The sequence below is a fragment of the Ciconia boyciana genome, chromosome 3, assembly GCF_034638445.1.
Source record: "Ciconia boyciana chromosome 3, ASM3463844v1, whole genome shotgun sequence".
NCBI lineage: Eukaryota > Metazoa > Chordata > Aves > Ciconiiformes > Ciconiidae > Ciconia > Ciconia boyciana.
The window spans coordinates 116,205,709-116,231,394 of NC_132936.1; the positions used below are offsets into that span (position 1 = coordinate 116,205,709).

The window sequence follows — 25,686 nt, forward strand, 5'->3', positions numbered from 1 at the left end:
TTCACTAAAGTATACAAGGTGACACTAGAGTAGAAGCAACAATATATTTTCATAAATTCAAATTTAGTGACTTAACTTAGATCCGGTGGGGAGGGTGGATTGAATGTTTTGGGAGTCATGTTTTAATTTTGTTTTCTTTATTCTGAGGTAATTCTTCGAATAATTTTAAGCATTGTTTCAGTGCCTTTGTCTTAGCTTGTTCATTATGTTTTGCGGTGTCCATATGCTGCTTTGTTTCCTAATAAAACCATATATAATCAGAAATAGTCTGAGTTTTTTGGCTAATTATATAGTCAAAATTGAAGCTTCAGGAAGCTATAGTTATACAAGGAGAGAGGAAAACTAATGGAAGATAAACCATATACATGCTTAAGACTGCAAATGATTGTGAATTTTTCAGGCTGTCTTTCTATTTAGTTAAAGCTTAAGATCAGAGCCTCAGAAATGAGATACCTACTATTCTCAAGATTACTGTGCCTAGCAGGAGAAAAAGTGCTTCAGAAGTCCAGATGGAGAGCTTTCCACCATGACAGTGTACAGCTAGAGAACATTGTTCTTGTTTAGGTGCTGCAGCACTGGGGCTGATGCTGTCTGTTAAGTACATCTTCACTGTGGTGAGTGATCCTTAAATATCTCGAATGGTGTACTTGCAGTATCAGCGTAATGTCCAGTGCTGCTTTAACTGTTGAAATACTGTGAACAGCTACATGTTGAATGTACAGTTGCAGAATTTTTACAAGAGATGCACAGTTAAAATGCTGCCCACAACCTATCAGAAGAAAAGAAGCATTGCTTTTAGGGTGAAGAGTTCTGATGGCCACTTGGAAACAAGCTCAATGTGCAGAGCGTTTGTCTGTGTTCTCTGTTTTCTCTATATAACATTTTTCCTGAATTGGCATATTTGTCTTTCTCTTCAGTAATTGATTCTGGACATCTGGTGATTGTGTAGTAGCCATGAAATTATAAAAAAACCCCTTGTTTAGCATGGAAATTGTGAATGGAACCCAAAGTACCAAACTTAATACATAGAGGCATCTTATTGGGACATTTTGTAGATTGATGTGATTTAAACAGTGGTTCCTAAAAATTTCTTAATTGTAAATTTTAATTATTTCCCATAATGGAAATGTACATAACTTACAAGGGCAGTGTTAGAGTGATTAATTTTCTGAGGTCATCAGCAAAATGCAGCTTAAATGAAGTATAGCACTTTCAATTTTACAGTGATACAGCACCCTGGCATGTGACTGAGGATTCATTTAATGGTGTACTTCACCAAACTAGCAGGTTTATGCATCAATCGGTTCTACTGAAAGGTGGCTGTTACTGGATGTGTAGCTTCACCAGAAGTTTGAGAGTTTCGATAAGATTTCTGAACAGCAGTTTAGTCATTGCTGTCTTCCATTTTACAAATGGAGGAAGCATCTGACCATAGTTCTCTTTGGCTTTGGAGCCTTGATAATTGGTTTTGGTTAAATTGGTGAAAGAATGCTAAAATGTTGTTGTGATCTGTTATCAAAAATAACAGAAGTGTAGGTTAAAAGTCAATACATTAACTGCTATTGGGCTTTCCAGGCTTCTGCAGAAAGCTGTCATTTTACAAGGAAAGCCTAATGTTTAGAACTCTGTAGACTGTTTTAGTTAGCTCTGATGAGACAGGGTTGCAGTTGTCTTTTTTGGAGAGATCATAAAACCGAATTTAATGGGAATAATCCAGCTCTGCCTGTACCTCAGTGATGAGACTGCTTAATAATTTAGTTTCATCATGTCAGTTCAATGCCATGTTAAAAATTCTTATTTGATGGGATATCGATTTATTGGCAGTGGAGTTATCACTGAGAACTTGTGTAATTTAAAAGTGAGTGGATTACTGTGTTCACCTTAATACCAGTATTAGATACTATTTATATAATCAAAGTGTTATAAAGATTAAATTCATTATCTTTCTGGACTCTCAGCACATGCTGCTTTAGAAGGGTGACTTAATACTAATTGTTCACGAACACTGACAGAATGACCTCTCTCTCTTGGCTTTGCCCATTCAGAACAAATACTGAAATGCAATTCTCAGTAGTGAAGAATTTGTTTATAAGCTGTCTGGGACATTAACAGACTTTTCACTGTCTAATATACAGTTGAATAGTTGTTATATATTCAACAACTATTTGAATAGTTGTTGAATAGTTGAAATCTATTCAACCTCTCAAGGAGAGGCACATCCTTAAAATGTTAGCTATAACAGTACACTTTTGAAAGTACAACCATGTCAGAGAACAGAAGAGTGAGTATGGATTTGTTTTTAACATCTTATACAATGACGTCTTGTTCTACAACTGGAACCTCTTAAAGGTGAAGTTGTACAAATAAGTGACATATTGTTTTCCCTATTCTCATCCTATTTCAGCTATACCTAGAGACCAGCTCTGAGGGCAGGCACATCATTTGCTTTTCATACCTGTTTAATGCTTGGCCTATTCTTAATCAGTCCTCAGTGCTTCCAGTTGTGGTGAGGTGATAGAAACGTGTGTGTTTTCTAAGAACTTATGGAATCCATACTGTTTTTTCAGAAACGTCTTTCAAAACTAACAGATACTGAATATGAAAACTATACCTTACAGTAGTGTTGTAGAGGAATAAGTTAAAAATGAACTTCTAGAATATGAGAAAAACCTTGCCTCAGAAGACCAAATGTCCGCCTAACTGAGCATCCTGTCTCCAACAGCAGTTGATGCTATGGGAAGAAAGTAAGAATTGGATGACTGTTGTTTGAATTTATAGCTCTAGGTGGCTTTTTCTTCTGTGAATTTGTTTGGCTGCTTTTGAACCCATATAAATGATCTGACGAGTGCATTCTCTTTTCTGTAGATGGGTACGCATGTTTTTGCAGAGAAGACAAGGTCAAGGAAATGCCCTCTGCACTTGAGTATAGTGAGGTTTGTGAGGCTTGCCTCCGAGAAAAACTGTCTCCTTGTGGTTATTAAGCATCTGAGTCTAGACTGTGTAATTTATCGTGCAATTTGTAACGGAATATGTAAACAGCACATTCCCTTTGCAGGTGCTCTTTCATGTTTCAAGTGTGTGAAGTATTTATTCCAAATCCTGTTTTTGTTTGGAGATAGTGGCAAAACTATTGGTGTCTGGAGAAGGAAAGAGGTTGAAATATCATACCTTTTTAGAATTCATCTGCTAATGAAAGTATGTGTTCCAAGCTGAAACCCAGAAGAGAATGTCAGTGATTGAAAAGACCTTCCTAAGTTCCTTAAGGTAATACAGATGCATAGATGTAATGGCATTAGTGGGCAACAGTGCATTGAAAGAAGCAGATTATAATCAACATGTTCATTAGTCTTTTTATTATGTCATTAATATTAATGTATTTGAATCTCTGCTGTGTGCTGCCACAAGGCTATTTGTCATCAAAAAGCTTAAGGAAAAGTTGCTTGTAAGTGGAAGAAGTGAGCCTACAAGTTGATTCTGTCTTCTCCTTTTACTCCCTTTAGTTTTCCAACTTAACTGCTGTTTGTTTTTCTTTGTAGTTTATATTCTAAGCAAGCTGGGAACTCATCTTGCAGGAGGCAAAGAAATCTGCTTTTAATCTCAGTTTATCAGGATCTATGATACTGTTTTCTGATATAGTTTACAGTAAGTCTTTTTGGTAATACTTGTGAGTTACTGAGGTGTGGTCTAATATCTTCCTCTGAAGTAAGCACTAGGGCTGTCTGGTTCTTGAAATTCAGGGATAGTATAAAAAGATACAAAACTAAATCCCTTTCAAAATATTACAAACACCTTCTACATAGATTAAGCAAAATGGAGTGGTGTCATACAAACTTATTATTAGCGGTTGTTAGCGATCAGCTTGCATAAAGCATGCTTTCAGCAAAATTCAATAGTGGATCTTATTCTAGGCCATAAAATAAAATCTTATACATGACACATTTTCTTTTATTTTTTTCAGTTAGTAGCTATGTGCTTTTTGGTAACTGACTAGTAATGTGTGGTGGCTTTTATGACTGGGTCTATTTTAGCTCTGGAGGAATGCATGCAGCCTCCCATTTTACAAAGGCAAAATAAAGGTAAGGCCACAAATCACTAAGAGACTGCATACCTACTGTACTGTCTTCATTTCAGAGCATTTCTGCATATGTGAAAAGCCGTACAGCGATCCTTATTTCTCTTTGGGGTTATTTCCTCCACTACAAGACGTTTCTCCTACCTATGTATATGCTCTCCAATCATCTTGGTGGTTTGCTGCCAAGTCAGATTGACCTTTCTTGTGGTCAGATTTTTATTTTCTTCGCTGCTGTGTTGTCTGTCTGTCGTAAGCAATGTCCCCACCATTGTAATCTTCTTGACTGCAGCCTATCCCTTCCATATTCCATTCTTGTCACTTTGTCTTAAAATCATTGTGAAATCATTGTGCCATCTTATAAAGAACTCTCAACTTTGTAGCCTGCAGGCTTCTGATGTGTTTCATTAAATTCAGCTGCTTTCCAAACACATGATGATATTATTATAGACTGATTAGATGAACTGCGCTTTGGTACCAAATGTGACGTTTTCCTCTGGTTCTAATTTTGTCAGAATTTTTACGGTGCTTGAGGCCAAAACTTGACTCAGTCTGACCTCATCTTGCTGGATCTGTTGGCATTGACTGGTCTCCTTTGGTACAAAACAATCTCCTTACTCTGTGACTTTTGCTACCTTCCTCTATTGGGATTAAGTGATCTTATCATACAGATAGTTAGAATACAGCTCAAGGTGCTGCAGTTTTTTTGAGTGTATTACCAGCTCAAGAGCTCCCTGTTCTTGTCTCTCAACTGCTTGTTGCTGCCCCTCTGCAGCCTCCTTTGTAGCTGTTATGACCCTTTGGGAGAACACACAAACTGCAGTAGACTGGGGAATTGTTCCAGCATAAAAATAACCTTGCAAAGAAAAATGTAAATACCTTTATTGTAATTCCATGTTTCCAGGCTAGCAGGATTATCATAAAAAAAATAAATTGCTAGTTACACAGTGTTTTCTCAATAAGCTGAGAAGCTTAACATGATTGATCATCAACTTTCTAACTCATGCAATAGTCCTGTAGTCCACTTTAGAACATGAAAAGCTGCATCATGCGTTACCTACGTGCCACCAGTCTTTTTCTATACTGAACCTTAATGCAGTGTTATCTTAGGGTAATATTCACTACTTGTAGACAGTCTAGTACTTATCACAGTTTGGCTTTTATTGTAAGGAACATGCTGAGTCAGCAATGAAGTTTTTCTTTTTGATGAGTTCTGTGCAGGCGAAAAAGTTTTTTTTTTTTTGCATTTAGCACACAGCTACATGCATCAGTTTGTTGTAATCAGCTGCAAATTTTTTTAGTGGCTGACAGTTCAGACACTGTTTTCAAGCCATTTGATACAGTTACTGTTTGTGGGATTTTTTTAACTATAAACCTCTGGACATTAGGGTTCACTTGAATGTCTAGAAAAAAGAGTGTTATTTCAGATTATTTCAGATTTCAGAAATTTCTTTTTTACAGGGACTAAAGCCTAACCAGGAGCAAATATAATTCTTGCCTCACAGCATATAAGAAGTGTGATAAATGTTGCTGTTATGTGCAATCCATGTGCATTTCTCCTTGTCTATAATACACAATTTCCACTTGTCTGTAATATAGACGAAATCTGTATTACATACTTGGGCTTATTATACTGTTTGTACAATGTGTTATTTGGGTATGTAGTGACCTTCTAAGCCATTCTGCTCTTGCCCATCTTGAGGGAATACTATTTTGTAGCTTCCTGGACTTGTAGTCTTGTGTGTCCTTCCTTGTATGCTTGCTTTCCAATGTATTGAGATTTGATCACTTGATTCAGGATTGTACTTCTCAAAAAAGAATCACAGTTATGCATCCCACTTTGAAAAGGATTTTCGACTGAAAAGATGGGTGTCATACCTTTGGAAGAGCCACCTTGACACTATATACAAACTTATTCAACACAAAAATAAACCTGGGCACTTAGCAGTACCTCTAGATATCCTGGATAGCTCCTGTCCCTCACTGTGTTGTCAACATAGCAGTTCCAATGCGTTTGCCAGTCTGTGGGACAGGATCTCTCACATGCATTAATCTAACAAGGATGAATTGCTGTTGGGAAACTGTAGCAATTTGAGCATAGTTATTTTAATTCCCCTGGTTAAAAAGTATTTACTCACTTTTTTGGTCTACTTTAAATTAAAAAATCAGTTTCTAATCAGAGAAGACAAGAGATTTAAACTGCCATAGTAACATTGACCCTGGATGAAACATATAATAGCATTAATCTGCAAATATAACAGTGGTGACACTTGTGTATTCTGTGGTGATAGCCTTCTTGTCTGGACTAACAGGATGAAATATTGTCTGTGGTGTCTTCTTCACTGGTGTAGTTTGTTTTTGTCTAAGTTATGGGGATATCCTCTATTTCCATCAGTTGGGGAAACAGTAGTTTGAAGTTAACTACCAAATATGTGCTTCCTAAGTCATGCTTTCATATATTGGGTGAAACATCTTAAGACAGTGGATGTCTTGTACACAGCCACTGAGTAAGGAGGCCTGACCGAAGCCTGAGCTCTGTGATGAGGCTGTTTAAAGTGTCTTACGTTCCTTCCTCATTGCATTCCTTTGCATTTATACAAGCAATAAGGGAGACCTTGTATTTTGTCAGAACATGAGAACAGCAGCAGATTTATGTTGTTGGTTAACTTATTATGTTTTGTGGCTTTTTACAGCAGGATAACCCTTGGATGTTTTTAGGAGTGATTCAACTCGACTGTCATTGATATTTGTCCTTGGATAAGTGCTTACAGGCATTGCTGCTCCAAGTTACTAATGAATTATTTTCTTTCGATGACCTGGGAATTAATACCTTACTGGTTACTGGTTAGGAATGTTTGCCTTTAAATAGATTTTGAAAATCCTTTTAAAAACCATGCACCTGGCTGTGTGTCTATCCGATTGCAATCATCAGGAGTAGAGGCACATCTCTGCACCAGATACATATACACACAGTAGGAAATCACTTTCTTAGCAAGGCAGTAATCCTACAGTTTAAATCCCAGCAAAGATCAAGCAAGGGTTAACGTTTCAAGGGTTTTTTTGATCAGCTTCAGTTTCCAGTATAAGCTGTACTTGTATGTTACTTATGAAAGCTTTTTTATTTCAGTGACAGCTGATGAGCTATGGAAAGGAGCTTTGGCAGAGACTGGTGTAGGAGTAAAGAAAGGAAGAGGAAAGAGAAGGAAGAAGAAGCTAAGGAAGAATCTCAATAAAGGCCAGGAGATTGGTGAAGGTAGATTTCACAAATAAGGGGCTGAAGACATGTCTTGACCTTTTTGTGTATAGTGTTTCTTGATTTAATAAATTGACAAATTGCTGTTAATTTCTTGGTGTCAGAACTGCTTGAGGTATTTAAAAAAAAATCCTGATAGGGTTGTTTAATGTTATTCTTGGTTTTTAAATACAAATTCTGTATCATAAAATGCACTTGAAATATGTGAGAACCTTCCATTTTATTGCATTTTTCCAGAGTTTCAGTCCTAATTTGGCATAAAACATAATTTTTCTCTGTTATTTTTAAGGACGTTCTGGTTTCCTCTGGCCTGGTCTTAATGCTCCTGTGATACAAAGTGGTAGAGTCCAGGCAGTTACTCAACGAAAAAAAGAAGAACGAGAGAGAATTCAGTCTGAAATTGTTCAGCAGAGAGATATATGGGAGAAGAAAAGAAAAATAAAAGTTAAGAGAGAGGGAGGATGGAGTGGAAAGTGTTGGGGAGGTGTCATTCTGGATCCTCCTGACCCAGGTCCTAATGGAGGTAAGAAAACTGAATATCTATCTTAGTCTTACTTAGCCTTTCTGGTAAGGCACTTGGAGAAAGTGAGATCCAGACTTTTCCTGTGATTGAAGATTGATTTTATACTTCTGTCTTATATGCCCATACATGAAACAAGGCAGCTAAATCAAAGAACAAGTTGTATTAACACAAGTTAAATCACTGCTTAGTTTAATACAGCTGTTAGAGTATTATATTATGTTGTAGACTGCATGATGTTATACTGTATTACAGAGTCATACATTACTGTATTATGTTGTAGACTGTTATGGGAGTCTTGAAGTATGGAAATATTTTTCTGTGTTCAACATCAATTGTCTTGAATATGAAATACAGCCATGTTTTTTTGTAGTTTCTTAAAGGATCCTGTGGGATAAATCATGCTTTTTTTCCTAGTTCATATAATGAAATGTTCTTAAAGATGATGTAGTTTGAATGTAGCTAATAGAAGTTGTTTTATTTATTTATTTATTTGCTGCCTAGTTAAATATCATAGTGAAACTAGAAGTCCTATACGTAGAGTGGAGAGGTGACCTTAACTTTTTTTACAGTGCTGTTATTCAAACCACTAGAAATTCTATAGTAGCTTTGTTTAACATTTAGAAGCCTAATCCTTTTCAACTAATTAAATATGAAAATGAGTTGTTACTGATATTCAGCTGAGTTTTTCTTGTGAAGCACTTAATGATGCTTGTATGTTTATTGTCATCTTTTTGTAGGCTTTTATAGTAAGATGAGCTAAGAAAGATGTTTTCTAGCACTGTTGTTTCAGGCTTGTTGCAGACTCCAGGCATTGGAACAGTTAAGCTTGTTCATGTTTTTGGAGCTCTCTTTGTTCAGGAGTATGATCTCCCAGTGCAAGCTTGGATCTTGGAACATATGTTGCAGCAAGTCAACAAAAATGTGCATAGAATCACAATTATATTGTTGTCTGATCTTCTTGCACTCACCTTTGATCCCCAGTCTGCCTGGTGTTTGTTTATTAATTTCTTTCTGTCTGTTAATATTTTCTGGTTACATTCTATTGGACATTAATTAAAAATTCAGGCATGCTTTGAACCAAGCCATAAGGTAGTGAGAGCATTATCTTTCCAGTGTGATCTAATGCCTTTGTCTGTGTAGATTGAAGTTACGCTGGCATTTTTGTAGCTTTCTGCTTTATAAATTCATGCTGTTGTTGCTATCTACTACTTCCCTGTTCCCTTCCCAGGTTTTCCATTCCTGTAGCTGGTATAGATTATTTCTGGCTTCTGTTGCTGTAGAGTCTGAGATACACTGTTTCCCTCAGGTTTACTTTGTGAATTTAAGGAGAGCTTGCCTGCCAATCTCTTCAAGTATTTTTTTTGTTGTCTTCAATTTTAAGAGCAATTCATTCTATTCTAGCAATTCTACAGTATACAAATGAAAGTTTTCCTATATTTACTTCCATGCATTTCATTTTAGTACCTTGAAAGCAAATATTCCATGGAAGGCAGTCACGTGACAATGGACTTGGCAGCCTGTCACTGAATCTTAGAACTGAAAAATAGAAGATTTGAGAAATTAATGAATTGTTCCAAATTCCCCATAAGTCAGTGGTGGAATATAGAGAAAGTCAAGAAAATTTCATGGTTCTAGTTCCATAATTTGAACACAAGACTATGTTGTTTTTGCATTCAAATATATTTTCAAGTAATTTATTCCATTAAAAGAAGTGGCAGCTGTTGCAAACAACATTTATGCATGTATGAATTTTGGCTTCTGGCATTTTCCTTGATTTTGCTTTTGCCTGATACTACGTTGATTACTTGCATTAAAGTTGGCTGTGTGGAGGCTGTAGTAGTCAGGTTAAGTTCTATCAAAAAGAGGAAAGGATACTACAATCAAATAGGAAAATGAAACAGCCAGCTTGTATTATAAATGTGCTTGAGAAAAAGCAGTTTCTGATTACTATACACTAATTTCGTTTTAATCTGTTAAAAATTGCGGGGATTTTCGGATCCCCATAGTTCTTTCAGCATCTTTTTATTCAGAGAATTAATGATATTGCAGAGGTACTGGGACATTGGCTGTGTGCAAATGCACTGCATGCAAAGCACTGTCAAGGTGGTAGATGGAATAGACCTGAAACCACCAAACCCAATGAATACCTTTGTCCTGGGGCTATGGTGTGGCTGGATTCCCTGGTGTCTAAACAAGCATGAGTTCTGATGGAGATTCTGCAGTTCAGCCCTTCCTAGTATTCTGGTATTAGATTCTCTAGTAATAATTGGAGGTTGAGCATATGCTGCAGCTTCCCTTCATCAGCATTCATATTTTCTAATGAAAACAGGTACAGGAAGTTTGTAGAAACCTCGATGTTGTTAGCCTTCAACATCTGACAAATTTGTTTCAAATTGACCAATATGTTAAAAAAAAAATAATTGGGGACATACTGTGATTTTATATGCTTCATTCTTTCAGGGGGGATCTTCTTCCATTATACCTTTACTTATTGTGCTAGCTAGGAGTAGAGAAAGAACAGTATTTTTCAGTTGGAAATAAAATTATTTTTCTTCCAAGTTTACAGTGTTTCTATGCAACTGAAGAGTCTTCAGAGAGGGAACAGAGTGCCTGTTGGCATTCATGTGCTCTACTGTGAGCTAGAAGTCTACTTCTTGTAGACTAACAGATCTCTAAATTGTGCCAAGATGATCATGTTTATAATCATCTTGGAGGTTATGTGTAAATGATAAAGCAATGTTTGGTGAAGGAATGAGTCCCCAGTTCTTCACCATTATACTGTTTTCAGCTCCCAGGCCTTTCTCCAGAATCTCACTGTGACTACACCAAATAAAATAAGTATTACATGCTTTAATTAACACTGGTCTTCTATGTTATACTGAAATGCTCTTGTTCATGAGATAAATTGGAAAGGCAGGAGGTTGGAAGGATCTCTTATCTATTCTGCTTCTTATACCAAGATGTTGCATTTTACTCCATTGTCAATTGTTTTCAAAGTCAGTAGGGTTTTTTCCACAACCAAACTGATAATAAGATACTACTTGTGGAAAATGTATCTGTATCAAAATATAGATCAATTATCAGTATGCTCTCAATTAGATAAAAGGAAACAAATATATTTGCAATTTATATTCAGGTGTTTGTGTGGTTCCCAGGTTTTGAAACAGAAACTCAGAGAAAATGGGTTATTTTTGGCAGTATGATTCATGTTGTGATTTGCAGCATTTTTGCCTGCTTCTATAAAATGGATTTTGAGAAATTCTGGTGGAACAGCTGAAAGCCAAGCCTAAGGGATTTGCTTGATGACTTTTCTTACAGCGTGTGTCAGGGATATAAGATCTGACTGGGCTGCTGTTTGCATGGTTCTGTGCTCTCTCATTTGACTTACTGTCTTTGGAGGCAGTACGTGTAGATGCCCATGTCATGCCCAGAGCTTTCCAGTATTCTTGCTCTTTCCTCCCCCACAAGGTTGTAAGACATTTCAAAAACATCTTACTTCTTTGAAGTCCCTTCTAATGACAGAGCAGAAACTTATTAACTTTCTGTGCAGTGAAAAGAATATGTTCGGCACTTAGAGCTGAATATGTAATGTTCACCTCAGCAGAGCTCTGTGTTCAGTGTTTCATTACCACTGTGATGAAAATACTTGAACACAGATGTGACGTAGAAGTGATCTTTATTTTACAATGCAACCTTAACTGTTACTAGACACCTTAACTTTACTAGACAAAATAAATGGTGCTGTAATTGTCTTTGATTGCAAAGACATTTTTTCAGGCAGAATTTGACATTGAAAGAGAAAAAAAAGTCTGGCTATGTGATTCTTGATTATTTGAAGTGGCTATGTATTGTTTTGTTTTATCCTTCCCCTCCCCTTTCTGGAATTTCACAGAAATATGTATCAAGAAATACTTCCAATTTTTTTGAATCCCTGTTGATTGCCTAATACAAGTTTCAGAATATTCTGAACAATATTGAGTAATAGTTTAGCCATGATGGAAGTGACCCATTTGGTGATTTACCTTTTTATTTTTTAACCATTTATAGCCTTTACTCAGTGTATATGAAATTTGGGGTTCATTTACAGTTTTAGAGCAGTGTTTAAGGAAGAAGGCAGTTTACACTGCCAGCCAGTGAAAACCCAAAACATTGTTTTCATAACACACTGTGGATAGTTATTTTTCATAGCATTTCTGCAGTTGGAAAGTATTAGGAAGAAGAGTATCAGATATAATTTAACAAAAATGCTTCAGTGTAAGTGGTGAGTTGCAGTGATTTCCAAAAGAAAGTTTCACATTTAATTTGGAGAGGATATATAGCTTAGCTTGTGATCAAAATATTCAACAGGCTATGAGGATGTCTCAGTTTTTCTGTCAGCTTTGCTTTCTGTGTGATGTTCAAACAAAGCAGTTAAATTTGTATGTCTTGCTTTACCATTTAAAAAAATGATTATTTTTCTTCCTTTGTGCTACTCTGGTTATTTAGGTTGGACAGTCTTTGGAGACTGTTTCCATCTTACTTCCTTGTATGTATGGTACTTAAAAAGATGAGATATTGATTGCAATTGGAGGTTCGGGTCCCTAATAGAGCACAATGAATCTATTTCACAGTTGTCATCTCTTAATTATAACAGGATCTGTGTTGTAATTATAACAAGAGTAGTATTACACTTTCTGGGAAGTTACCGTTTTAACTGGATTTTTTTTAACCTAGTTTTCTTCACATATGTTGATTTTACTGAAGAAATGAAAAAAAAACACCCTATGCTTCATAAATAAGAGCTATATGCATTTTTTTCACTGACCTTATTCTAAAAGAGGTTGAATGAATGAAGTCAAGTAAAAAAACATATTTGAGGTCTTTTTAAAAGGAAGCAACTAATAAAGTTCATTTTAGATACTTTTATTCAAATTATTCTTACCTTTTCTACTTCCTGCTGAGATTAATTCATAAATGATAGTTACATAAAAATTGTGTCCTTTTTAAATTATACCACCTACAGGGAGCTGTGCTGATAGGTAAGTAATACAAGGAAATGTAATACTCTATTTTTCTCCCAACAGAAACTTATGAAGATTTTGAAACAAGGGTCATTGAGGTAAGCATTACAAATCTTTTCAAGGACTTTAAATAATTATTAGTATTTTATATTGAGCTTGCAATTATTTAGCCAGTCTTTGCTAACTCAATCTTATAGCAATAGGAATTAATCTGGTATTCTGTTTCAACTGCATGACATAATCTGTCATTCTTTTCACTGAGGCCTTATCTTCTCTGTTGAGCAAATAATACCTAATTCAAAGGTGGTTTTGAGCAACTCTGAAATGGCAAACGCCTGCAGGTAAAGTTTTAATACATACAACCATAAAAAGGAACCTAGTAAAGTGTTACGGTTATTTCTCAGACAAAACTACAAGTAGGAAGTTGTATAATTCTGCTTGTAAAATAAATAATTAATTAAAGGGGGGGAGCGGCAGCACAGGGCAGAGAGTGAGTGGGATGAAGATCCCATTTTGTGTGTGTCTCAAGTAATAAAATACTCGTCGTAGATGTCTTAACCTATGATATTTGTATCTTCTGGGAAAAATATTCTGACAAAATTTCCCATTCATATTTTTATATCATTTAACTTTGTGCTTATTGGCAGAGTAAGGATGACGGTTATGACTGGACTAATGCAAGTCTTGTTTCCACCCTCATTTCTAAACAGATTGTGTTGCATCATCTCACTTTAAAAATATCTGTCAATCAAGACTAGTAACTGACAAAAGATGTCTGTGTTCTGGTATTTTCCTTGTTTCTGGTTTTTAGTAAATAAGATCTAATATATGCTGTAAATCCTGCTGTCTCTGTTTGCACATAATGAGGTTGACTCCCACATGCTTATCTCGTGAATTTACTTCTGGTTGGACTTCATAGAATTATTCTCTGTACTCTTGAACTCTGTGCCTGGCTGACTAGGGCTTCTTAAGGGAAGTGTGGAATATTTTAAAGAACAGTATATGTGCTGAAATGCATTCTGCATGTCCTAGGTATTAAATAAAATCAGTGAATCACCTTAGAATAATTTTGTTGTGGTAAGTTAAGAAGCTACAGAGATTTAAAAATATTTAATCTCTTACATTTCATGATGTTGTCACCTTTTTTAAACATACAGTAGCTTTCTAATGTGTAATTGGCTGTGTACAATCCCTTGGTTGGTGTGAAGTTATACTAGCTGACTACTAAATCCATGTCACTCAAGATGTTTGCTGACTGACAGCAAAACTTCAAGCTAAAGGGTAAGGTCCTTAAAGCTACCCCAAAAAAGTTCTTTAGTGACCCAAATTCTTAATGATTTCAACAGAAACACCACTCAGAATGTGGTCAGAGAAGATACTTATTTCAAATATGATAAAGGTCAATTTTGCTTTGAAAACAAGGTAATGCATTGGTAATAATTTTGTACTGGTGAAATGTAAAGTGTTAGTAATGCAGATATGTGGACCAATGTTACTTCTCTATGGAAAAGCCATTACTGAAATGACAACTTGCAACTCATTCCAAAGCAGACCATTATCAATTAGTGCTACAGACAGCCACACTGTTGCAAGATATTTTATGCTTCCCATTTATCTTATTAGTTTTTCTTTCATTTCAAATACATTAGTTGCTATGGAAACCATAGAACTAGTATAAGCATTGCTGGGGGAATCATGACTTCAGAAATAAATTGATTTATTGTGATACATTTGCTCCCAGTCCAGAATCAGGTGATACACATCATCCAGAAAGGGAGCAACTCTGGAAGTGAGAACAATTATTTGCTCTATATCTTTGCATGTTCCCTTCTCTTCTACTTGTGTTGTAATTTTAGTGAAACTTGTGGTAGCAGTGCCAAGTCATTTCCAACTCTATATGTGTGCAGAAGTTTGGTTTTTAGACAACTGAAATATCAAATTTATTTATTTATTTATTTAAATACCTAATGTGTTAAAAGGACTTGATATTTACTAAAATGATTGATGCACTAGAAAGCAAAATCCTCTACAGTGCGGCAAATCGACCACTTCCAGCTGGGGGTATCAGAAAGCCCAAGATTTGTCCAAGTCTTTCTTGTCCGTAAGTATTGGTCTTACTGGTGAAGGAGAAGGGGCTGGGAGAAATTCAGTGTTATCTGTAGCACTTTTTGGTGGGGTGAGATCTTAGAGCCATGTTCTGATCCTCGTGCCCTGAAGCCTACCTCACCAGTCTGTGGAGCTCCACAAAGCAGGAGACTGTCCCTGTGACTCCTCAGGTCAGCTGCAGGGTGGAGGAAGCCATCCTTGTGGAGCATTCTGCAGAGGTGGTTGTGAGAGAGTGCTGCCATTCTGGAAACAGCTGCTGTAAGGTGACTTCCTTTGCGTAATTGGGCACCCAGAGTGGAAGAGTCTGAGCCTCCAGTAACTGCCACTGAACTCTCACAGACTAAATGAATTCCTAAGGACTTTTTGTCAAAATTTGCATTATGCTTTGATAAATTAAATTAAACCTTTTTAAATGTAATTTATCAAATACTATGGTGTGTAAATCAACCCAGTATCTTTGTCTGTAAAATAATGAGAATCATTGGATCATAGAATATACAAATACTATGGTGCATCAATCAACCCAGTAGCTTTGTGTGTAAAGTAATGAGAATCATTGAATCATAGAATATCTTCAGTTGGAAGAGACCCATAACGATCATCAAGTCCAACTCCCTGCTCCTTGCAGGACTACCTAAAACTAAACCATATGACTAAGAGCATCATCCAGACACTCCTTGAACTCTGACAGGCTTGGTGCCTTGACCACTTCTCTGGGGAGCCTGTTCCAGTGACCAGCCACCCTCTCAGTGAAGAACCTTTTCCTAATGTCCAACCTGAACTTCCCCTGATGCAGCTTCATACCATTTCCACGTGTCCTATCACTGGTCACTAGACAGAGGAGATCAGCACCTCCCCATCTGCTGCCCCCCTTGAGGAGGTTGTAGGCTGTGATGAGGTCACCCCTCAGCCTTCTCATCTCCAAGCTGAACAAACCAAGGACCTCAGCTGCTCCTCGTAAGTCTTGCCCTCAAGGCCTTTCACCATCTTGGTCGCCCTTCTCTGGACACACAGTTTGATGTCCTTCTTATATTGAGGTGCCCAAAACTGTACACAGTACTCGAGGTGGGGCCGCACCAGTGCAGTGTAGAGTGGGACAATCACGTCCCTTGACTGGCTAGCTATGCTGTGCTTGATGCACCCCAGGGCACAGTTGGCCCTTTTGGCTGCCAGGGCACACTGCTGACTTATATTCAACTTGCCATCAACCCAAACCCCCAGATCTCTTTCCATGGGGCTGCTCTCCAGCCTCTCGTCCCCCAGTTTTTATATATAACCAGGATTACCCCATCCCAGGTGGAGAATCTGTCACTTGCTTTTGTTAAATGTCGTATGGTTGGTGATTGCCCAGCTCTCTAGTCTATCCAGATCTCTCTGTAAGGCCTCTCTACCCTTGAGGGAGTCCACAGCTCCTCCTAGTTTAGTATGATCGGCAAACTTAATGTACATTCAATTCCTGCATCCAGATCATTTATAAAAACATTGAAGAGCACTGGCCCTAAAATTGAGCCCTGGGGAACCCCACTGGTGACTGGCCGCCAGCCTGATGTAACCCCATTTACTATAACTCTTTGAGCCCTCCCCGTCAGCCAGTTGTTAACCCAATGTATTATGGACTTGTCTAGCTGTATGCTGGACATTTTGTCCAGAAGGATACTGTGAGAGACAATATCAAAAGCTTTGCTAAAATCCCAAAACCCACATCTACTGGCTTCCCTTGGTCAACTAGATGAGTGACCTTGTCATAAAAGGAAATTAAGTTGGTTAGATAGGACTTTCCCCTCGTGAACCTGTGCTGGCTATGACCAGTTGTGTAAATTTGTCATTTTAGAACGGTCTTGTGTTATTTTCTTACCTACAGATGAAATTGCTTATCAGATTTATGTTCCTTTCAGCATTATCATCAGAACTTTGATTTGCAATTAATATTTAACTGCTTTATTATTGAAAAACTATACTAGTCTAGCTACTGCTTTGAAAAAGAGACTTCTCTCATTTCTAACCATGATCTGAGAGCCAAGGTATTAACCTGAGTCAATACACATTCTGTGATAGATGCATATCAGGTCTCTTTGCTTAATATGAATGTTGACACCCTTTTATCACTATAAAATGAAGTGACTGTCCATTGAGTTGTTACACAATTTTAAATGGGTAGAGATGACTGTTCATCACTTTACTCTTGTCATTACTACAGCTTCACTTACCAAACAGGTCTGTGAAACATTGCCTGTATTTTTAGCCAATATCATATTGTACCTGTGTCCAGACAAGGTATTTGTTCCAAAGTATCTGTGTTTGAGTTTCTATTTAGTTCACTCATACCATATCATCTTGTGTTCCACTACCAAAGTTCACTAGTGACGGCCTTTTTGGAAAGGATCACACTCCCTCTGTCCACTACCATGCACTGTCATATATTGTTGGAACAGCTGTTTTTCATTCATGCAAATCCTTTTTTAAATCCTTTGTCTGACAAAACTGGCAAGGAATATCATGTTCTTAATTAGTAGGATGCACTTGAAGAGTGTTATTCTGTCTCAAGATTTTGCATTGTGGTCATAGTAAAATATCATATTCAGATTTTAATCTCTTTGAGGCTGCAGCTTTCTTCTGCACTGCATATCTTGAAGCAAGCTATAAATGCCAAACATTGATTTTCTTGCCAGACCTTATGTCTGATTGCATTTTTCTTGGAACATGGCCAGACATCTCCCTTTTTGAGACACAAAAAAGTGAACCAGTCCTTTGACAATAAAATCAGAACTGCTGCCTAAAGAACTGTGAAATCAAGTGTTTACTTGGTTTGGAGAGAAAGGAAAAAGTTGCCCTTTAAATGAGATTGTAGTCAAAGAGGGAAGGAGATGGACATGTCCCAGTCCAGAACAGGACCAAGTGTATAGAGCAGAGAGTCCCTTTATCTGCCAGTTTTGCAGGGTTCACTGCAACACAAGACTGCATAGGTTTAGGAGTAGGATGCGAGATGTGCAAGAGACCTTAAAGCTACATCAGTATCTAGTTTCCATCAGTGTCTCTTCTGAGAAAAAAGCAGATACTTCAAGTTAGGGAAATAAGTAGTGTGCTTTAATAATAATACTCTTACATGGTGCCTTATTTAGAGGCTTAGGATAAAGGGTGGAACCAGAAGTACTGAATATCAACTGTGAACCACATCTCTCATGTGAAGACAAGAAACAGTTTTCTGTCCTTTTGTTTTTAGCTCTCAACTCCCTGGCATTGCTTGTGGCACCTGTCTTTGGAATGATGGTCAACTGCCTTTTGTTTGAAATTGTTTTGCCATTCCTTGGTGAGGTACTTTCCATGAAGAAATGTTTTATTCAGAAATTATTCTCACCAACATTTGAGAATTTTAGTGTTGTATTTGATGTGGTAATAGGAGTCTATCCATTGTCTTAATTGAAATATATGGGGCCAGAGTAGGTAAGATTTTGCCAGAATTAAAATAATATACCTTTTAAATGGCCTTGAGTAACTAGTAAATAATGTGTACAGGGTGCAAGAACAAAGTTAATATAACTGAGAGCAGCATTCATTTCTTTTAAACTGTGTACGAGCATAAACTATTGGAAAGTGAGTTACTTTAAGTCTATTTAATTGGGAGAGACGGATTATGAGAAACATTTCCTTAAACAGAATAGCCTGATTCGTAACAGCTCCTTGTCTGAAAGTTAAAAGAATAATCAAGCAAGTCAGAAGTTGAGTTGACTGGCAGCTGTACTCCAGAAGAGCCTCTGAGGGTTCTCTTCTGTCCTGATAAATGAGCAAATGGGTTTCTTTGTCCTTGATTATCTTCCTGCATTTTGCTGTGACAGCCATCAGTTGGGAATCCATCCAGCAGCTTGAGTGATTTCTAGATTAATCCTATGTATCAAAATCCTTGCTTGTTGCAGTGGTTTTGAATATCTGCTGAGACATGGAAAACAATGATGTTGCATTGTAATGTCAGGTTGGAAAATTAAAAGTCATGAGTTGGTTTATACATTTTAAAAAATCCTCCGAAAGGGGAAGGAATAAGCTGTTTTACATGTCTGCTGTGATAAGGATAAGAAGCAATGGATTTAAATAATGAGCAAGGGAAATTTAGATGTAAAGAATGAGTTGCAAATGGAAAGTTGAATACTAGAATGGATTGTCTGGGAGTATATGGGATGTCTGTCACTGGAGGTTTTTAAAAACAAGTTAGATAAATCTGTCAAGAGAGGGTGGGGAGACAAAATCAGTAACTTTCTAACCCATTTACCTGTGATTCTTTAAGACTTTTCAGGTGCATTTCATTTAATCTGTAGACATCTTTGTGCACTCCACTTTATTTTACTTTGTAAGTACCATAATTATTAAGGTTAGGGCAGATTTACCTTCAAAGATATGCACTCAGCTGCCAAAGAGTATTCATCTGACACTATCATGAGGTGAAAGTAGGTCTGTACTATTCTCAGTATATGTGATGGGAGAGAAGAGGAATGCTTTCCTCCCTGGCAGCAGCTGGGAGTAGTCTGTAATCTAGTCCATATATATATATATATATATATGTGTGTATATATCTGCAGCATTTGAACTGTTCTCTTTCTGTTTCAGATGCATTTGAGAACAATGCTGTCCTGTTGGAACTTCCAAAGGGCTCTAGCAAATGTCTTGCCTGAGTTAAAAATATATTTCCTTCCTTCTCCTCGTTTCTAGAGTCCCCTCTCCCCCTAAATGTAGTGAATCCCTCCATCACTGAGCTCATGTTTCTTCCTCATGTTCTGTTTGCCCTGAAACAGCATTATGCGGACATTGTCTTAGATGTCTGTGCTACTCGGTAGTGCTCTTTTATGGTGATGATGAAGATGTTGAGCAAAATCACTTTCCAGGATCTGCTGCTCCAAGTGATGATAACATCCTTGCAGATGAAAAATAGTTTCTTTTTCAGTTTTTTTTGTCAATCGTCTTTAAACTTTTTTTATAGACCTTTCTTTGCCTTGCTGCCTGAGTCATTTTTTTCCTGAATTAAGTTATCATCATTTTTTTTCATTTTTAAGTTTTTAATATTCCAGCACTTAGGCCTTAGAGTAAGATGAGTATTTGTAGGGTCCCTTCTGTTATCTTGACAAAGCTATTTTATTCTTTGGATATGTTCACTATTTATTTTAAAACTAAATTGCTATTTAAGATCAACTTTGACTTTTCAGAGTCTTCAACAGAATGTGTGAAGTAGTACTGGTATGCACAAGAACAAATGAAATCAAAGTTAATGAGGGGTATCTTTTCCATTAATGAGTGTATTCAGTCTCAATCCTAAGATAACATTTATCAAAGGATCTGACCTTCACTGGCAGTTCATATTTAATGCTCATGTATATCTAAACAGACATGAATATAAACCTATGCAAACGAGTTTGGTATCAAGATTTTTTCTGTTTTCTCAAGTATCTCTAATATATTCTTGTCAGATTTGTCATTGGTGCCTAGAGATGATAGAAAATAAAATGAGTAGCTAACTTGCACTGTGACATTTCACAGGTGGTTTGTTGCAATAATAAATGGGTTGCATGCTTCTATACCTTATTGCACATGCTGGTGTGCATGCGTCTAGACTTCCTCAAAACAGCTTTTAAAGGATGGTATTAATGGAAAAAAAGCTGGTGATCATGTGATCATATTTAAGTGGATCATCTGATCTATTTACATACCAAATTCCCATTTAATAGTATTTTAGGGATTATGCTGAGAATGATAAATGCAACAAAAGTGAATGTTTGCATGAGCATTAATGAGATGTCCTGAATTGCACCATACACTTCTTATGCATTCTTATTTTAACATGCAAAATTGATCTATTATTCTCAGGTTTAAAACCACACGTGTGCAGTTTCATTAGAGATTCTGAAGAATAAGAACACCCTTCTCTATTTTTTTTGGCTTCTCTTAGATCAGGAGTAGCTGTACACACAGTAGATTGTTGTGGTGGGTTTTGGAAACCCCACACAATTTGTTAAAGCTCCTTTAAGAAATGAGTTTTTGGAGTGGACTGGGCACGCTGGGCTTTGACTCTGATGTAGCAAAGGCCATTTAGACCAGGTAGCCTTTAGCCGTGTCTGTGTTGGAAGTCAACTTATAATAGTTGAATTGCGTGGGTACTGCTCATAAAAGAAGTGATTTTTCTTAATGAGCCCTGCACTTGGCAGTGCTTTCAGTTAATTGAAAGGGCACATTGGAGAAAAGTGGCTGTTGTTTTGCTACTTCAACATGTCAGAAGTGACTGTCAGTTTGGATACTACAGTAGGTATTTACTAAAGGTGGCCATTCTGTGCTGGCAGAATTATTTACAGTCAAATTCACTAAATTAAACAACAAAATAAGTTGCTGTGCAATGCTTCCATGTGCTATAGAAATCTTTCAATGCTTTATTATATCTGAATAATAAAAAAGCTTTTAGAAGCAGGCAGGGGTTCTACTCTTATATGAGATTGCCACCAATGTGAACTGAGAGAGAGGAGTGTTTTTTGCAGAAAAACAGCGGCAGCAGCAAAAACTTCTATATTCAAAGCCAGCAGTGAACCCAAGATAATTGAGTCCTATAATTTTCTGATAACAGGTACAAGTTTTGAAATAAACAGATCTTTTTTAGCATTCTTATTTTAAATAGATGGCACACATGATGCTATTTCTGTATGTCTTTTCCATTATCTTTATCTTCACAACAGTACAGGATATTAAAGTAATGTTTGCTGGGAAATTATACTTTGCAGCAAGAAATTGAAAGCCATTTTTAAAGGACTGTCTTATGAACAAAGATACAAAAGCCCCTCTCTGTTGTGATTATGCTACTAAAAAGGCTGTGCTCCCTTGCTAAAAGAGATAAATTGCTTATTAAAGTGTTTTCTTATAATGTAGAAACAGAAAAGCTAACTTGATTTTTTTCCTGCTTGTAGAATAGAGTACAGACAAGGTCAGATTTTCATGTAAACTAGAGCTAAAGTTGTCATAGAGAAAAAGCTAGCTTGAGTGAGTGTTAAGGGACAGCAGCAGGGACTGCCTATTGTTTTTGTTTCTGGCTTTCCTATAGACTATTGCGTTGCTTAAGAGTAGGTGACTTGGGCTACCTGTTTCTTTCGTTCCCTGCCAACCTGAAGGCACATTTCCTGTTTTGCTCATATGTTACACATAAGAAGAATTTCTGTGAATAGAACTGGTGGTAGTATTTACTGTTGTTTAACATAATGTAATAACAATGGTAATTGAAATTTACAGCTGTAGTTGACATATACCATTCTTATTTTAATTGGAAGGCTTTATTTCGTGTAGCATCCATCCTCAGATGAATTTTTCTTCTATTTTTCTCCAAAATCAACATGGTAACATAGTAAAAAAAGTAGCCTACATGATATCCTGTCTTATGATAGTATTTGCCTTGTAGTGCAATCAAAATTAGAAAGTGAGACCTAATAATCAGTAAGGCCTGAAAGCACATAACATGAGGTTAGTGGCCCTTTCAATCTTTCACGAAGGGGAGCTTTCTAAGGGAGAAGATAAAGTTACAAATAATGCCCTTTGCAAAAGTCAGATCTCTGGTTTTTTGTCCAACACTGAAGTTGCCCTCTGCCAGTTGTGAACACTCTGCCTTTTGGTCACTTACTATTATGTTCATGCTTTTTTGTTTTCGTTACCTGTTTCTAATAAAGATAACTTTACTTGAACAATTTTGTGCAAGCATGGCCCCATTGTAACTGGGTCGGTGCAATCTTTCCAGTATCAGAATAGTTCCCTTTTTCAGCCAGATGGTTAGGATATAGTACTGTCATTTTTAAACAAAAAAACCCCCTTTATTTGTGTTTGAGTGTTAAATTACAGAAAGGTATAGACTTGCTGAAGAAGTTCAGGTCAAGCAATACACTCAATTTGTACAGGGAAATGGTGCAAAAGGCAGCAACATAAAGACACTGATACTATCCTTAAAGCAAAAGCTGCTCTCTGCAGATATAAGTACACTGGTGCTTTGGTTTATATACAGAGCTTCATATATCATGAGCTGGGTACTGGGATGTTGGTATTACCTTTTTTTAGTCCTTGAAATACAAAATCATTTTATGTTGCTATTTTAGTTCAGGGTTATCTCCTATTCTTTCTTATGTTGTAGGTAAAACTGTATGTATGTGGACCTTTTTCTTTTGGGTGTTTGTGTCATTTTTGTTTGTTTGTTTTTACTAAGAGCGTGGGAAGGGAGGGAAGAAGAGAGAACAAAAGAGATCTTTTTTAACACTTGCATAGTAAAAATGACTAACTGGTTCTTCCTTACATAGAATCAATCAAAGTAAATTGCATTAAGTGGATAATTGAGTGGATATTCTGAAAAGCATACAGATTATATTTTCCCAGGAATTAAGTTAGTGATGAAGTCTACAGAAAGCCTTTGAGAAGAAATACTTTTGTCTTATAATCAAGATTGTGTGCAGTAAATGAAGCTAGATTCTAGGCTCTCACGTAAATGTTCTCTCTCTTTTTTTGCATGTTACCTCCAGTAGTATTCTTTACAGACTTTATTCTTAGTTGAATTGACTTGAGATTGGGTATGCTTCACAGAGTTGTATCATAGTATCGGCAGTTCATATCCGAGTCCTGATGTGCCAAGAATTCATGCAAAACCTGTAATTTCTTAAAGCTGGTGGTCAAGTGAGTCTGATCATTTACTTGTTCTTCCATTGTTTTCTTCAGACATTCAGCTGGATTCAAGCATGCTTGTTTTGATTGTCTTAGACCTGTTAGGATGCAGCATTTACCTCAACTGTTGTATGGCACTTTGGAGAAGCAAGGTGTGCTTGTCACGGTCCGTTTGGATCGCTCAAATTTACAGGGCTCTGTACTCTGTACAACAACATACTCTGTAAATTAAGCTTTATTTTTGAGCTTACTAGGAAGGAAAACAAACACATCAAACAGGCACTCAGTCCCCTTTGGACTGACTAGTCTAATGTGAATTCCCTAGTTCATCACTTAATTCATGAGGTTTCTAACTCAAAAGTTCTCTAATTCATAAATCGTAACTCGCAACTGGTAACTCACGCATCTGTGAGCAAAATAGTTGCCAAACAAACAGCAAGAGTGCTCATCCTTCCTCCTCTGTCAGTGTGCGGGCAACCCCTGTATCACACCAGGATGCATGAAAGCCTCAGCTTTCCAGCTGCTGTTGGATCCACTTCAAAATCTTTTTGGGTAAGCTGACATATTTATACCATCCAGCTTGGAAGTTTGGTCTGTACCATTGCCGTGAGTTAGAGGATTCTGCAGAAACTGTCGGATCAATGGCTGCAGGGGACAGCAAGCTGCCGGTGGCAGTGGCTGCATAATGACCTTTGGCCCTTCCTGGCCATGGTGTTTGCCTACACGTTGCCCTCACTTTGACCTAATGGAGCTGCTCCTAGCATACATCAGGCCTTAGCATGAGCTGTGTGTTAACCAAAATCGGAGCAGGAGTAGGGTGAACAGTCATTATTCCTAGCTGGAAGAGATTAGCAGAAGTTTCAAGGTTTATGTTCTTGCAGTTGAATGTCACCTGTACTTATTTAATCATCTGAATCCAGCCCTTGGCAAATATCAATGGGGCAGTAGAGAAGGTTGGTAGTGTGGGGACTATCATTCTGTTCTGGGACTGTTCAGGGATGGTGATACTAGGAACCACTAGGCTTTCTTTACCAAGCCACGGAGAATTGACTTGCCTTAGGAATAGTAGCTTTATGTTGGCATGTGGAAAGCAGGGGTGAATTCAGAAAAACAAAGTTTTGTTGGGTCAAAATGTTATGAAGGACCTTGTCTTAAGTATTTCTAAATGTATTGTCACAAAAGTGCATGCAACTGTAGAGACTTATCTGTAGGGAATATCACTATAGAGTACCACTCTATAGTCATTGGTTCTGCATCCACTAAACAAAAATAAATTGTCTAGGTGCAGCAGGGGGTTGTTAATAGAATATAAGGCCATAGTTTCAACTTTCCACAAAGTAGCAAAAAACCCAGGAGTATGTGTTTGTTTTAAGACCACACAATTAATCTTGGTATACTTGCTACTTGTAACAGAAAGAATATTCCTTAATGCACAGTCTAAATGTTTGTTTCTTTTTATAAGTCATTGGAAATTGTTTTCTAGCTATTGTTTTTGAAAAGGATGCAATAAAGGCTTGTGGAAAGGAAATGCTGCATGAAATTACAGTGTCTGAGATCCACTGTTTGACAGCCTTGACTGAAAAATTACATGGTATGCAGGGTTCTCTCTGAGTAATAGAGTACTTTTCTTTGCCCCCATTATGAGTAATAATTTACTTCAAATGAGATGTTGGCTCAAAAGTACTTTTGGGGTATTGGAGCTCTAGTTTTTGCTTTTAGAACTATGGGGAAGTTTTCTGTTCCCTGGATGATACTGACAGTGTCTTTAGACTGAGAATGAAAATTTCAGACAGTTTTTAAGATAGCACCTGAAACAACCTATCACAGGAAAGAACGAGAGGTCAGAGCTGTGCACTAGAATTTATTTCTGATATACTTGGAGTTCTCAAGAGTTTTGGCCTGCCTTTAGAGTTTAGGGATGCTACCTTCAACTGGTTCTGTTGATTAAATAATTAAATCTTTTTAACTCTTTTACCTGTCAGCCTGTATGGATGAAATAATTGGCATTTGGAACATTCAGAAGCTTTTAAGTGAATTATAATTTGGCATGATTATGGGTCATCCTTTGAAAAGGAAA

The 25,686-nt window shown here is 37.0% G+C and overlaps 1 protein-coding gene across 1 annotated transcript in view; it reads left to right on the forward strand.

Annotated features, from left to right (window-relative positions):
• The window catches only part of MRPS5 (mitochondrial ribosomal protein S5), a 92,593-nt gene that overhangs the window by 40,453 nt on the left and 26,454 nt on the right, over positions 1–25,686 (forward strand). Inside the window, exons 3-5 of the mRNA XM_072857275.1 lie at positions 7,197–7,322; positions 7,612–7,845; positions 12,909–12,943. Coding sequence (XP_072713376.1) covers positions 7,197–7,322; positions 7,612–7,845; positions 12,909–12,943 — 395 coding nt within the window. The remainder of the gene's footprint in view (positions 1–7,196; positions 7,323–7,611; positions 7,846–12,908; positions 12,944–25,686) is intronic.